Genomic DNA, 14,484 nt, shown 5'->3' on the forward strand with positions numbered 1-14,484 from the left:
TGGAGCAGGCGGGATTAGACTCTGACGTCGCTGTCGAGCCGTTAGTGGCCGACTCCGCCTACTAAGGGCTTCTCGGCAACTCTGCAGAATCCTATGGGTGATGTCACGGACACTACGTCCATTTATATATACAGTCTATGTTCACATAATAAAATACACAACGGCTGTTAGGCTGTTAGCTGTAGGTGCGTGTGTGTGGTACAGTGTGTAGGTGTGTGTGGTACAGTGTGTGCATAGATGCAGCGGACAGACAGGTCTCAGTTGGTTTAGTGTCCTCTGCTTACTTTTAATACTTGTAAATAAAACTTTTGGCCCGTAATTTATTTTCCTCATTGTAGCGACCAGAGAGGGGGGGGTATATCCAGTCTCTCATAGTGTTACGTTATTATTCAGTGCTCTGTTTCATTCTGAAATTGTATATATAAATATATATATATGTGTGTGTGTGTGTGTGTGTCCGCATCTGTAGCCTGTTATTGTCTCATTATACCGCACTGTGAATGAATTAAAAAAGTAAATATATAAGATCGTCATGAACACATCTGTCCATCAGACAGAGTGCTGCTGTGCCTCCTGTCATCATTAATGGACGTCTCTTTAAAATGACCGCTCACAGGAGAGGAGTTCTCATTTCTCTAACCGCCTGCTGCTTCCCCTCCTCTCTCCTCGGCTCCTCGGCTCGCATCTCCTGTGGGCGGGACTAAGTCTCGAGGATAGGAGTCGAGGAGGGGAGTTAGAGAAATGAGAAAGGGCCATGGTACCGACACCCATAGATATATATAAACACTGTGTTTATATATATCTATGCCGACATCGGTGTCTGAACGCTCACTCACTGCTAGCTATGTAGCTAACTGTTAGGCTACTTAACTTGCATTGTTATGGATCTAAAGGTAGCAAAAGCTAACTTTCATAGCACAGCTTTTCTTTACTTCTCACTTAACACAATAAAGAAACAGACCGTATAGTACAGCACAAACAACAGAAATGATCAATACTTACATATATATTCACTTTTAGTATTATAATAATTGAAATGCTGGTTCTTCTGGAGGTGTTGTTGGCGCACCGCAGCTGCCTGCACTGTACAATCGCTGGAGGACTGGGCTGTCACTCAAAAACTGAGTAGCCAATGGGGACGCACCCCTGAAAGTCCCGCCCACCTGGGAGGTTTGTGTCAGAATCTCAAACAAAAAGTGAAGTAGCGCAAATGAGAGTGCTGCAGCGAGAGCAAAAGTCTGATCATTGAGAAAGAAGAAACACGAACTGCAAACAAAAAGATATGTTAAAACAAAGAAAAACGACTTATAGTTTACATGATTACACAAATGATTTGTTTGCAACTTATAGTTTTATTTTTGAAATTTATTTTATTTTTGCTTGACTCAGTTTTTTTTTCTTTTAAACTCATAGTTTTGCTTTATTCTGAGAAAGTGTTGCTTTATTTTTATGATACAAAACTAATCCCATACGAACGCTGGTGACACTAGTCCTCAGAAGTTTTGGAGTCCAATGGTATGGATTCAAAAATTACCCATGTAGACACTTCTAAGTTCTGACACTTTTTATTTGTATTGAAGTCACACTGTCCAATACAATAAATAGCCTATACAGAGTGAATTCATTGATTTCATGCACATCAGTCAGTAGCCCAACGTTTTCCATTATAAATATAGAAGCCAAGGGGAGGGTAAGTCATTACTTGAAGGCCTAGGCCCTAGGCTAATGCTTACTATAATTGAGCCGGCCTACATATTTTTCTAGCAGTAGTTGTACCTTTTGTGCAAACATTCAAACATCTGTAAAAGGCACGCTGTAGTCCTAAATAAGCAAACATAACCATTTACTTTGATGTTGTAATATAATTTAAAAAGATATACATCTTGAAACTTTGTTATGAAGAACATATCATCACCTCAGACCATCCCAATGTCCTTGTGTTGCTACTCCAAGTGCTATGAAATATATAGTAGTAGTGAAATGGACAGTGCAAAGTGAAATGTTCCTGTTCACATTCAACACAACAGTTTTTTTGTTGATTAAACCATACTTTGTCTTTCTTAACCTGTGCTGTCAAATTAACAATCAATCAGTTAATCGAATCATTCAAAAACTGATACAAAGGTGATTGGTTTATGATCATATTTACAGAAGACCTATTTTTCAGTCCTTTCGTAGACAGCTTTGCTGTTTCATAATTTTCATTCCTTTCAATGTCACTTATAACAAAACAAAAAACATGCCTATACTGTAACAGCTATTGTTGTCAGTATCATGGCAGAAAGGGTTGGCATAAATGACATATTTATATTTGTATTGGGACTTTTATGGTTCCTTATATTAGGAATTGTCTAATAATGCCACAAAAAAGCTTTTCACATCAATGCATTTTGTGCTTCCTGAAATTAGAATGCTCTTAAAAACTGGAATTTAAATTGTTATGCTTTCCTAACATTTTTTAAAACCCTTTTTTACTTTGACTATATGAATTTTACTCAGAAATAGAGAAAGGTGGGAGTGGAATTGGTTTTTCAGGGTTTATACAGCCGAGGAGATGTAGAGACAGACCTGCTAACCGATGGTAAATTCAATTTCATCCATCTCTTCTTCTGTGTCCTCCGTGTCCTCCATGTTCTCTGCAGCTCTTTCAGCCCTCGCTCTCTCACTGGCCGGGATGTAGTTGTCCTCGATGAAGCCGTCATCATCTTCCTCGCCCACAGGGGGGATGCAGTGGGGGTTAATGGCACGTCCTCCATGCATGGCAAATTCCACCTCCAGGCCTGGCAGCAGCAATAGAAGCACCAGAGTTGTACTGCATTACAATCATGTAAAGGTAAGTCTTAAAGGTCACCTATTATGCACAATTCACTTTTTCATGTCTTTTAAACATAAACATGTCTTTGTTAAGAGATTCTGAAAGTTTCAGGAAAGAAGATTCACTCACTTTTTGTCCTACTAATAAACTGGTGCCACCTGAAGAAGTTTGATATTCTTCCAAATGAGCTGTTACTGATTGTGTTGTTTTTTGTTGCGCAAAAGCAGATATTGTGTCTTAAAATGTCAGTTTATCAACATTTTTGGCAATGAGCTGAAAGCTAGTGAAATGTACCATGTGCTAAGCTTCTAATCCAGACTTATTTGTAAAAGCGTTTATGAACTGGAAGTAAAACACAGGTGTTAAGGCTTTTGGATGGCTGTGTGTGCGGGATGCAAACAAGCTATAATATAGCAGCATTTTACCTGCTGCACAAATAAAATTCAAGGTTTGTTAAATAAGGTACTGTATGTTTGATGCGTTAAAAAACAAACCTGACGGTTCACACTGACTGATGGTGTCCACCTCCCTCAGCCGTGTGTGCCTGTAGCTTGCCAGGTAACGCCGGACCACCTGGCATTTAGCCAGGAGGCCGATGAGAACGGAGATGGAGATGGCTGTGACCACAACGGCCACCAGGAACTCCCAGTTGTGAGATTTATATTTATCTGTCTGGCCTGCCAAAGTGACTGCAAAAAACGAAAGTGAATCACATCCTTGTTTAGTGGAAAGCACCTAAATAACCACATTTAATCTCGGTCTCACCTAAAACCAGTTGTTGCAAATATTAATGCCTTCAATCATTCAATTTAACATTAACAACAGACAAGATGCCCTTACTTAAGTTCTATCAAAACATTTATTATTTCAGTTTGTTATTGCAGGTGTGTACATTCTTACCATTTTGCGTTGCTGTTGGTGTGACTGTAGCGAGCACGGTATGTGATGATACTTCCATCTGGCTTTTCTTTGTTTGTGCAGTTCTCCTAAGTTGCTCAATATACTTTTTGTTGGATGCTCTTGCTTTGGGGCAGCATCCACTTTAACATGTAGCAATGGATCATGGGAGCATATCACACATACGTCAGTCAAATATCATTTTTGTATGACCTGCTTATTAAGTGCCTCTTAACTGTAGCTGGAAAGGAGGTTTTAAGTCATTAAGCAACCTGGCAGTGAAGAGCTGCTTAATGTTGGGTGTTCTTCAGCAGGTACAACATAAATGGTATCTGAGAAAAATATTGTAGGGCAGGCATCTCCCCAGATGAGGGAGATAGTTATCTGGAAGATTTCTGTTGACCAGGAGGATGTTTAACTTTCAAAGTTCCACTAGGTGGCAAGGTTGAGTGACGGGGGACTCCTTGCTTCACTAACAAGTGAAAGGTATTGGCAGCATCATCATCCTATGTTAGAGTTGAAATAGAACCCATGTCCCTTTGTTGCAGTCAAATGAGGCTCTAAAGAAATGTTGGAAGACAAAAGTGGATTAAATCAGTGTGGATAACACATATATTTCTACAAAGGCATCAGGTAAAAAAGAAACAAAACTATGAATATGAGTAAACTCCCAAGCCCCTTTATCCCGAGTGCCTTGTTGCTTTGAATTTGTTTTGGACTCTTTGTGCGAGCAAATGCATATTTTATGACTGAACTACACAAAGTGAACATGAAGAAACAAATTACCTAAATATTTCATTTATGAAAAGAGAGAGTGACATCATAAAAAGGAGACACTGCTTGGTTCCTCTAAATCCAGAAGTCATAATTGAGGACAAGCTGTCAGGAAAGGAGGATGTCATCCACAACAGGAAAAGTGTGTCGCAAACAGGAATTCCCCCGTATGCCTACTGTAGCTGACTGGCTAGCTCACTGGTGAAATCACTAATCTGAGTGTGTGACTACGTATCCACTTCACTAGGAGACATATCCAATGATCCTCAAAAGACAACCGACATATGACATGGCCAAAAAATCCAGGACATGCAGATAGAAAATTACACTGAATATAACCAACATTAGATTTTAAAGGAACAATTTGACACTTAATACAACTTTAGATGAGAAGCTTGAACCAGAAGCCCGATAAGTTTAGCTTAGCATAATGGCAGGAAACATGGGGAAACAGCTTGCTCTGTCAAAAGATAACAACACACATTCTGCATCGTGTTTCTTAATGCATACAAAAAATCAAGTACTGTTACTTTGCTGGTTGCATGGCAACGGTTCCTAGTATTAAACAGCGCCCTCCATAACATTGTATGTTGTCATTTTCACACTGCTTTTTACCGAGTCATAGAACGAGATATTACATTAAAAAGTGATGGGTTTTAGCAGTTGATTTTGGAACATTAGGACAGATTTAGGCTAGCTGTAAAACCCTATTTACAGTCTTTGTGGATAGCTACCCGTACCAGCTGCTTGCTGTATAACTCTATATTAAGTTACAGTACAGATCCCTGTTAATCTTTCCATGTTACTCCCTGCAAGAAAGTGGAAAAGTCAAATCGTGTCGAACTATACGCATTACACTGTAGTTTTGTTTCAAAGAGAGAAGACCTTTGTATACAGCTATTTGCAATTTTGCCAGATATTTGCATGCATGAGCCTCTGTGTTGACTTCCTGTGTTTTTAGGGCAGCAAAGATGCAGTCAGACAAGTTCGGATCTTATCCATGCCACTAACTGCAGTTTCAATCAATCAATCAATGTTTATTTATATAGCCCAATATCACAAATGTTACATTTGTCTCAGTGGACTTCACAGTTTGTGTTTCACATGCCTTGCTGGCGCCTGTATGTTTGAGTTTTTTAACCTGGTGTTCATTTTAATATTGGCAAGGTCATGCTATAGGGTCCCACATACTGCAGGACCTTCCCCCGGTCTCTTTTAGTGTTTTCGATATTTTCAATCATCCCAGATGTTTTCCAAACAATCACAATCTAAAAGAGCGGTATTAATGATGATAAAAGCTCTATTTCTTCTTTCATTTGAAGGGCTTTGCACATTTGATAAGATGGTTTGCAATGAACAAAAACAAAGGGTCTTATTTTAATGCCAAAAGTTGTTAAAGGTATAGGATGTAAGCTCGGATTTATGTTCAAATAAATAAATTCCACTCTAATGTCTGTACATTAAATATGAAGCTATAGGATAGGCTTTCCATTTAAAGCTCACTAATAAACACAATATTATTAACTAAGTCATTTAAAATCTACACTCCTACAATCTACTCTTTCTCCAAAATGTGGTTGTTGCATGTGTTGAAGTCATGATTAAGAGTTGTGTTGGCCTCTCTCTCCTTCTTGGCTCTGAAGTGATTTTTCACAGCAAGAGGGATCCGGCTGCTTAGCACCAGCCATTAGTCCTCTTCCCTTTCGTCTTCTACAGCCATTCTCTTCGGCAGTGTTGGCTGTAAACACACCATCAGGGCTGCCTTTATCTCTTCCTGTTCAGTCCTCACACAGGCAAAGCACAACCAAATACACACACACCAAGCAGCACAGGACTGGGAGTTACGAGAGAGAAGCCTGGGAGCCTGAAGTCTACGTGTGTCATTAGTGTGTGTGTGCTCTACAGTATGTGCTCCGCAGTGACTGTTTGTAGGTGAACATGCAAGTGTAAGAGGCTACATTTGCATCTTTGTCTGCATTAATCCGTGTTTGAATATCAATCAATTTGTCTTAGTCATTCTTTGTTACAGTGCCCCAAATAGTGAGTTGTGTCATTTTAGACACTAATGCCAGAGGGTGTGAAATGTTCTTTCTGCTATCAAACTGAATAAAACATCAACATTAATCCCATTGTGGGGTTTGATCACATTCCTTTGAACATAACTAACTGTAAGCAATTAATGGGTTTAGAATTTGATAATGATGGTGCAGATGTCAACTTTGAACTACTTTATACAGTTTCATACTGACCTATTTAAAACATGCTTTTAAATTGTTCTATCTTAGACAGCTATAGTTGGGACCTTGTAGACCCTTTTCACATGTTAGATGCTTAAGTTGTTAGCATTGTCACAACAACTATAGTTTCACGGCCAAAGGGTCCAGTATTTAACCTAAAAAGTGCCAAATACACATTTGTAAAGCAGAACATTCTCTTTAGTTCTTTCCTATCCTAATAATCATCTTGAAACACATCAGATTTCTTGTGTTCTGCTGCAGGTGGCCAGAAACCTTAGCTAGTTAGCGCTCACTTGACTAAACTACCAAACTGTATTTACTTAGTTTGTAACAAAGAGCTTGACTTTAAAAGGAAGAAAAACTGCACACAAAAGTTTGGATTGATATAGCAAATCAGACAAATTCTACTAAGCACACACCTCTATCCCTGGCTAAGATTATCATAGATTTTCCTACACCAAAGAGAAGTCCTTTCTGTTGACCCTAGCCCCAACAAACATGCAACAGGCCTCCCTCTTATCCCTTTGCCAAGATCTCTAGGCCTATTTCTGTCATGCTTTGAAAAGTGTGGAGGAGTCTGGCTGTGCCATTGTTTGTCAACGATAATGGCAAAAGGTCTGATAGTGAGTTAAAAACCAGCTGGACGTTGTGTGAGCACGATCATAACTCCTGCGTTAAATCAGGGTCAGTGTCTGTGTAAAATATCTGAATAACATTTCAGCTATTGCAAATCTGTTTTCTGTTTCTAGTTAAATGTCCTAATAATTCAAGAGAAGTTCCCTCAAATGTTATGTTTTGTTTTTGCTCTTCACCCCTGTAATAACGGCGGCCAACAGAGAGACTTAACAACTAAAATCCAGTAACGTTAAACTCACAATACATCAAACTAAATGACCTGCATCATCACAAACAATGACATTTAATATTTAAAGATAGCCTTAGCTCCTTGCATTAAACAAATACTGATCTGAATTTGATCTACTTAGAGATTGAAAAGGCAATGAACAAATGTAGTGAAATAAAGTGAAGATGCTAATGATGCGTTACTGTTTTGGGTGAAAACAGCAATTGGCTACCATGCAACACAACAGGTGCAGAAACATATTCGGCTACCCGGTCACTGAAATGAAAACACTGTGACGTTGACTATTCTGTATTGAGAAAGAATACACTTTTTTGAACTGAACTTTTATTGCAAAGACATAAAAGTCAAATTAATTTTACTGGCAATAATTCAGTCAATCACAACATCTGAGAATTTATGGTTTGGGAACTATTTCTGTATCCCTTGTTTTAGCACAATGGGACATTTTTGGTCCAATAATTAGAAATTATTTCATTATGAGTCCCACATGATAAGCTATTTATTAACAAGCAAGTCAAGATTGTCATGTGATCTTTACATAGTACAACACAGTCAGCAGACGGCACTGTCAAAGCTCCCACTTTTAGCTGTTGATTTACAATCTTACCTGTTCACCTGTCTGTGTAGTTTTCCTCGAGCTTCAGCGAGTTCACCTTGTGTCTCTCCGCTCTCACAGTACACATCAACCTACACTACATTTTGTTTTGCTTTGTATGTAAAATGGAGAGTGGGTGTGCAAAGGTTGACCAAGGTTTGCTCTGCAACTGCTTCCCAGAAGGACAAGTTAATGAGTTACTATGTAACTAAGGTGTGCTCCCTCCCGCCTACTATGGCTCGCTCCGCCCAGTGGCACAGCAGACCTGGTCAGAGCCAGCGCTGTCACTCAGCAGAGCCAAACCAGGAAGAGGCCAAAATCAATATTTCAAATGTTAACTACCATTGAAAAAGTGAGCAACCAGTAAAACCTGCTTGAGTGCAAACAGACATTGTGTAGACTGCTCCAGTGAATAATAAAATAACCTTTATTATCAGCTTTGTGTGGCCTTCCCTTCTTGTAGTGTGTTTGAGTGTAGTTTAGTTAGTATGCCTGCTACGTGCCACGCCTTGTTGGGTTAATCTACAGTGTAAACCCTTCCCTCTGTCCTTTCCAGAGACGGGAGGAAATCAGACAAGATACAGTTTGTGGCGAGTCGTCAAGGAGTTTTGTTTGTTTAAGACGTACAGCCCAAGAGTAGAGAACAGATCTCTGGTGGCCCCGAAAGGAAAAGCGAGGTTACCCTGAAAACAATAGGGCCACTTCCTGGCCACTCTGCATCTTTACATCTCCCTCCTTTACTCTTCCTCCCTCCCTCCCTCCCTCTGCATGTTCCAGGATGCCTCAGCTGCATGTCTTTGGGCAGATGGCAGGGACGAGGAAGGGTTGGGACAGTAAAATGATAAGTCAGCATCAGCTGAAATGTTTCCCACGGCCACTTGGGTGGTTTGAATATTATGGTAATTTGATGCTTTATCTATGACGTTTCTTTGAAAATGCTCTGATCATTGATTTGATAATTGTGGGAAAGTTTGCTCATTCCAGCAGAGGTATAGATTTGTTTTGGGATGAGAGCAAGTTCATTGGTTTGTTACTTTATCACCTATTATTTTGTTAGCAAAGACTTGCTTATTTACAGACCGAGTTTATGCAAAGTTCATGAGGAAATATTTTGCTATTAAAATTCTAAATGCTCCACTATGTAAAATATTTCTGGGAGCACACTGTACTCTAAATAATCAAAAGTAAAATATGGATGGTTCTCCATCTTATGGTAAAATGTACAGATAGTAAGTAAAGTAATTGTACTAAAATAAGTAGCCTTAAATAAATACTTTGTATTAGGTGGGAACTTGTGCACAGGAAGATATTTAAGTTCAGATTTCCCTAAACGGTGAAGATGCAGCTTTGGGAAAAAAGTCAAATGAAACGTTTTGACATTAATGTCTTCAGTCGATTATATTGCTAAACATATAAAAAGGTCGAGGTCATTAGTGGTAGTGGTGAATATGTGTCTCAGATCCTTGATAAGATTTTTTCGAGGAGACCAGGGTCTTTCCCCACTCGTTCTACAATGGGATGTTTACTGTGTGTCCTCTGAGTGAAGTGGTGGGGGACGCTTCTGAGGTCACGGCCCCTTCTGTTTGCAAGATGTGAAGGCCTTGCTAAGTCTTTTAGAAGTAGGGAAATAACAACACGTGTCGCACTGTACATAACAATGGATAGTTGGTCTTAAGGAAAAGCTATGTGACAAACAAGCCTGCAACTGGTCAAGTATCACGAAGAGACAGCAGGCTACAATTATCACTTTTTCCTTCTTGCCTTTTTAAAAAAATCCTGCTGAACCATTGTGATGTGCAACCACCTTACTATGCATTTTACAAGGTGACAGACACAAATTGTTCCCATTTTTGTAAGTCCATATGTGGGCTCCATCTGGAAATATGATAATGTGAGTGAGGCTCCCCTGCACATCTGCTTTAAATCTGTAAATCTGGTAATGAAACAGCTGCAGATGTATTTAAATTCAAGATAACTCTCTTTTATTGTAATGAGTTGTAAATAAAATGTGATACTCTCTATTGAGGCTCTAATTTCATTAATCAAGGTGCCGTGTGTTACGTGGTCCTTCACATACAAAAATAACCATTTGTCTATTTTCCCTTCATTCCTTAACTCGCTTTGATGACCCAGTTTCAACAAAAAGGTAATTAACATTTTAACAAATTGAATCTTATACTGTTTCGAATATATATGGGCTCATACATATACATTTGTTTGTCTTGAGCTCCTGCCACTTGTTGCTGGCGTAATACTACTGAAAGGGAAGAAATGGATACTATTCATATCAGTTTCTTTCTTTGGTGTTGGAGGAGGGTTTATTTTAAATGGTATACTGTTCATGGTTGAAGGTGAAGTGAAACGTGCGTCCATTTATAATGACCTGAATGCTTCCCTTTTCGTGAAAAATGATTTATCCAAATGGCGTTTTAATCAGTAGTTTGAGTTACCTCACTGTTTGTTTTTAGATGTTATGGTTGTGTGAACACATTCTAACCGAGGCAAAACAATACAGTGAACTTGCTTTAGAAAAATGTCAAAAGCACAGAAACACACCCTCTGTGGAAGTGTGAAGAACGAGCTGCATTAAAAATGTCAGCAGCTCACAGTGTACCTCTGCCTGGTTACTGCGGATCTGCTAACTTCCTGTCAAAGCCCATGAAAGATCCAAATGTGCATTTTTATAATCCCTCAATGCTGTGAAGGTATTTATGCTAACGGTGAAAGTGCTACAGGATTCATAGTTGAGGAATTTGTGTTGGGTGGGTCTCATACAGAAATAATGACACTGGAGAAAGACTTACAACTTATTTTTCTGTTTTTACTTGCAGAAGAGATATGTACAGGCAACCTCCTCAGAACAGGTCCAGTCTTTGCGAAGAAGGGAATTACTAAATATTTCAAATGATACACACATTTTGTTAAGAACTCAGGTACTTAGGAGGTAGGACCCAATTGCACGACCCGGGAGACAGAGGTAAAGTATTGGTAGGATACTTTATTTCCCAAAATACAGCAAAAAATGGTCAATAACTAATCTCAGGATGAGATGACAAAAAATGAGAACAAAAAGAAAATCGCTCACGTGGTGAGGAAGAAAACTTTTCACGAGTACAAAAAAGAGCATAGACCTGACCAAGGCAAAAGACAAGGACAATAGACCTGACCATGACAAGAAACAAGCGCATAGACCTGGCCAAGGCAATAGACGAAAACGAACTGACACTGAACACTGGGAGACAGGGGAATTTAAACACAGGGTAACAAGACACAGGTGGGAACAATCAGGGGTAGGATTGACACTGATGAGCACAGGAGACACAGAAGCAGTTGCGACTGGTCATTAGGGGCAGGTGGGGCACAGCCCCACCTAGTGTCAGCAGAAAGTATTAAAAATAATGATTACAAATAAAATGCAACAAAAAAAAAAATATATATAAAAAATATATTTTAAGATAATGTTTAATCATCTGATTCGTCTGTACATTGCTGTTTTAGTCTGTGTTCTTCTAATTAGTGTCTACAGTGTGGGCCTATTGAGCTGTTTAGAGCCATGTGGGACAAAACCCGATCATGCCCTCCCTCTCACCTAAGTGAACGGTGACTGTAAAAACTACACTGCGCATGCTCAGAGTATTGTCCTATTTAATGTGTGTGGCAAAAAAATGATGACCATAGGGGCAGTGAGCTGCCATCCCCACCATAGTCATCTCACATAATTCAGAGCTGATTGGCTGTAAGTACGTGTGCCGCGAAAAGTGTGGTGTGTGAAGAGGAGGAGAGAGACGCGTCCCAAAACCAGGAAGTAAGCTGCGCATGGGTTCCCTCCACAAATAGCAATGAGATTTCTCCATAGGATTTTAGAAAATAGCTCAAAATAAGATCTGTGGGAAACGTACCTGTTAGATAAATGCACGTTTTGTTCNCCAGAAGGATAGCCAAATGGACTTCATCTTCAAGTCAAGATAAGACCGCAATTTGATTGAAAATGGGATCTTACTAAGAGAGAACAATTAAATATTTAAATAATAAAATTACATTTTTTGGGTATCCTTTTGTTGAGCTGTCTGTTTAAAATTAATCGAAGCATCAGACAAAAAAAGCTTTTGAAAATAATATTCTATTTTGATTTAGGTCAAAATATTATATTTGTAAACCTGAAGAGTCAGTGCCAGTGCCTCACCAGCCATGAACCTCACTGCAGAAGCTTATATATAGACATCTAAGTTTTCTGTGCCCCACCACTTTTGTACATTATAGAAACGCCACTGCACAGAAGGGGTGACAGGTGAAAAAAAATCAGGAAATTAGACACACCAGGGAAACTAAGGACAGACAGGAAAACACAGGGAAAAAGACCAGACAATACACAGGGAGGCAAACACGACAAGGAGAACAGCAAAACACCCACTACCAGACACACAAAACTAAAGACGTGACACAACACAAGAAACGTGACACATTTTGCTCTTGGCTACTTGGTAAATCAGTAAATTGCTCTATTATCTTGTTTTCTTTTATGGAACTATATCCAGCTGCAGAGTTAACACTGTAATACAATATTCATGTATTAATAAAAGACAAAAGTATTCTATTGCAAAATAGGTCCTTGTAAAGATAAAAAACGGTGTTTCCATCTCGAACACATGTAACCTGTTAATAATACAATATTTTATTTTGAACTTTTTTAAGCAACAGATACCTGTTCCTTTTCACCTTTAGCAGCACAGCCAAACAGTAAGTAACTTACTTTAACAAAAGCATTTGCACAAAAATTCCCAATGGACTCACAAAGAATTGAGTATTAAGCTCCTTTGAGATTAAAACCAGTGTTTCCTATTAAAGCAGATGTGTAGTAAAATGTGGATTTCCCACAAAATGGCAGAAACAGCAATGTTGCATGTCAAAATATGTTTTAAACCAACTTCCTTAGCAGCTGTTGGTGAATGCCATTGTGGCATTAGCAGCCAAATGTGTACCTTTTACCTACTGAAAAACTGTGTGAGCATGTCCGTGTTCGAGCGTGTGAGTTGAGCGAACAGCTAATAGACAGGAGCCGAGACCCTCCACCTCCACCCCCGCTGTCACCTCCATAGGCCTTTTCCTGCCTGTTGGGTGATTCCTGCCCCTGCGCTCCGTCCACTTCCTTCACACACATATCAGCTTCCAGCAGCAGTACCTCTTCCTGAACCTGCCTCAAGTCCTCTGGACACTGTGCTCAGGCAACAACAGCCCATCCATCTCTCTCTGTCTTTCTCTCACTCTCTCTCTCTTTCCTTTCTTCCCCTGCTTTCTTTAACTCACACTGGCAGTATTCCCTGGCTCCATGTAACATTTAAACATGTCATCTCAAATAATTTCTCCAGGTAACATATTGTTGGAGGCACATTTGCACAAAATCCCTGCTCTTACATTGTTCTGCCTTTCAGCACATCACTCCCAGGGTGTTATTCAACTTCTTAAAACGTCCTGTTATATTCCAGACTTGTTGGCTGGATTCAGTACCCCTCCCTTTCCACCATTTCCTTGATATGCATATTCCGATGGGACAGTCTATTTCTGTAATTAGGACTATGCACTAACAAGCGAAATAATAGCTATGAAAAAACTGCTGATCTGTCCATAGCTTTAGACCGTGGCTAACAAAAAGAAAAAGTACACTATGAGTGTGCTGTGGTGCCAATATTTCCTTACATTAATTTGGCCACTTTTCCAAATACTGTTGAATTTGAGTCTGATATTATACTGTAAGAGCAATTTGTTTAACCTGAGCTGCTGCCAAAACTGTAACCCAAGCAGAGACAGATGGGCGGAAATGATGATTCTTACACAATCCCTAATTATTTTGGGAGCTGTATTTTACATGCAAAATGATCCAAAAGTGCTCAGGTTAATATGAAACATGTCGTGCACCTTTATAAACAAGACAATTATTGCATATTTCTGCTGATCTGTAAAATGTTACCTCAATCTACCCTCCTCCTATATTGCATAGTCTGCTGATAAAATCTGAAATCATGTTATCCTACATGATCATTTCCTGAAGGGAACCTTTTCACATTAAACCTACACTAGAGGTCGACCACATGCTGTTATGATTAGGGCTTCCTTAGTCTGATCCTGTGTGCGTGTGTGTGTGTGTGTGTGTGTGTGTGTGTGTGTGTGTGTGTGTGTGTGTGTGTGTGTGTGTGTGTGTGTGTGTACATATACCTGTGTGAGGTCAGTAACTGGTAGAACGTCAACACCCATCAACATCCGTGACTACATGGAGTGTGGGTTTTGTGTCAGTACATATACCTGT

The 14,484-nt window shown here is 39.4% G+C and overlaps 1 protein-coding gene across 1 annotated transcript; it reads right to left on the minus strand.

Moving 5' to 3' along the window:
* Positions 1-1,462: 1,462 nt before the first annotated feature.
* cunh1orf210 (chromosome unknown C1orf210 homolog) lies at positions 1,463-8,346 on the minus strand. Its single transcript, XM_010786085.1, has 4 exons — positions 8,196-8,346; positions 3,716-4,272; positions 3,310-3,504; positions 1,463-2,780 (listed from the first exon to the last, which is right to left on the minus strand). Exons 2-4 carry the CDS (start codon positions 3,771-3,773, stop codon positions 2,572-2,574), a joined length of 462 nt encoding a protein of 153 aa, XP_010784387.1. The 5' UTR covers positions 3,774-4,272; positions 8,196-8,346; the 3' UTR covers positions 1,463-2,571.
* Between the last annotated feature and the right edge of the window lie 6,138 nt (positions 8,347-14,484).

The sequence above is a fragment of the Notothenia coriiceps genome, unplaced genomic scaffold (genome assembly GCF_000735185.1).
Source record: "Notothenia coriiceps isolate Sejong01 unplaced genomic scaffold, NC01 NC01_scaffold00028797, whole genome shotgun sequence".
Lineage (NCBI taxonomy): Eukaryota > Metazoa > Chordata > Actinopteri > Perciformes > Nototheniidae > Notothenia > Notothenia coriiceps.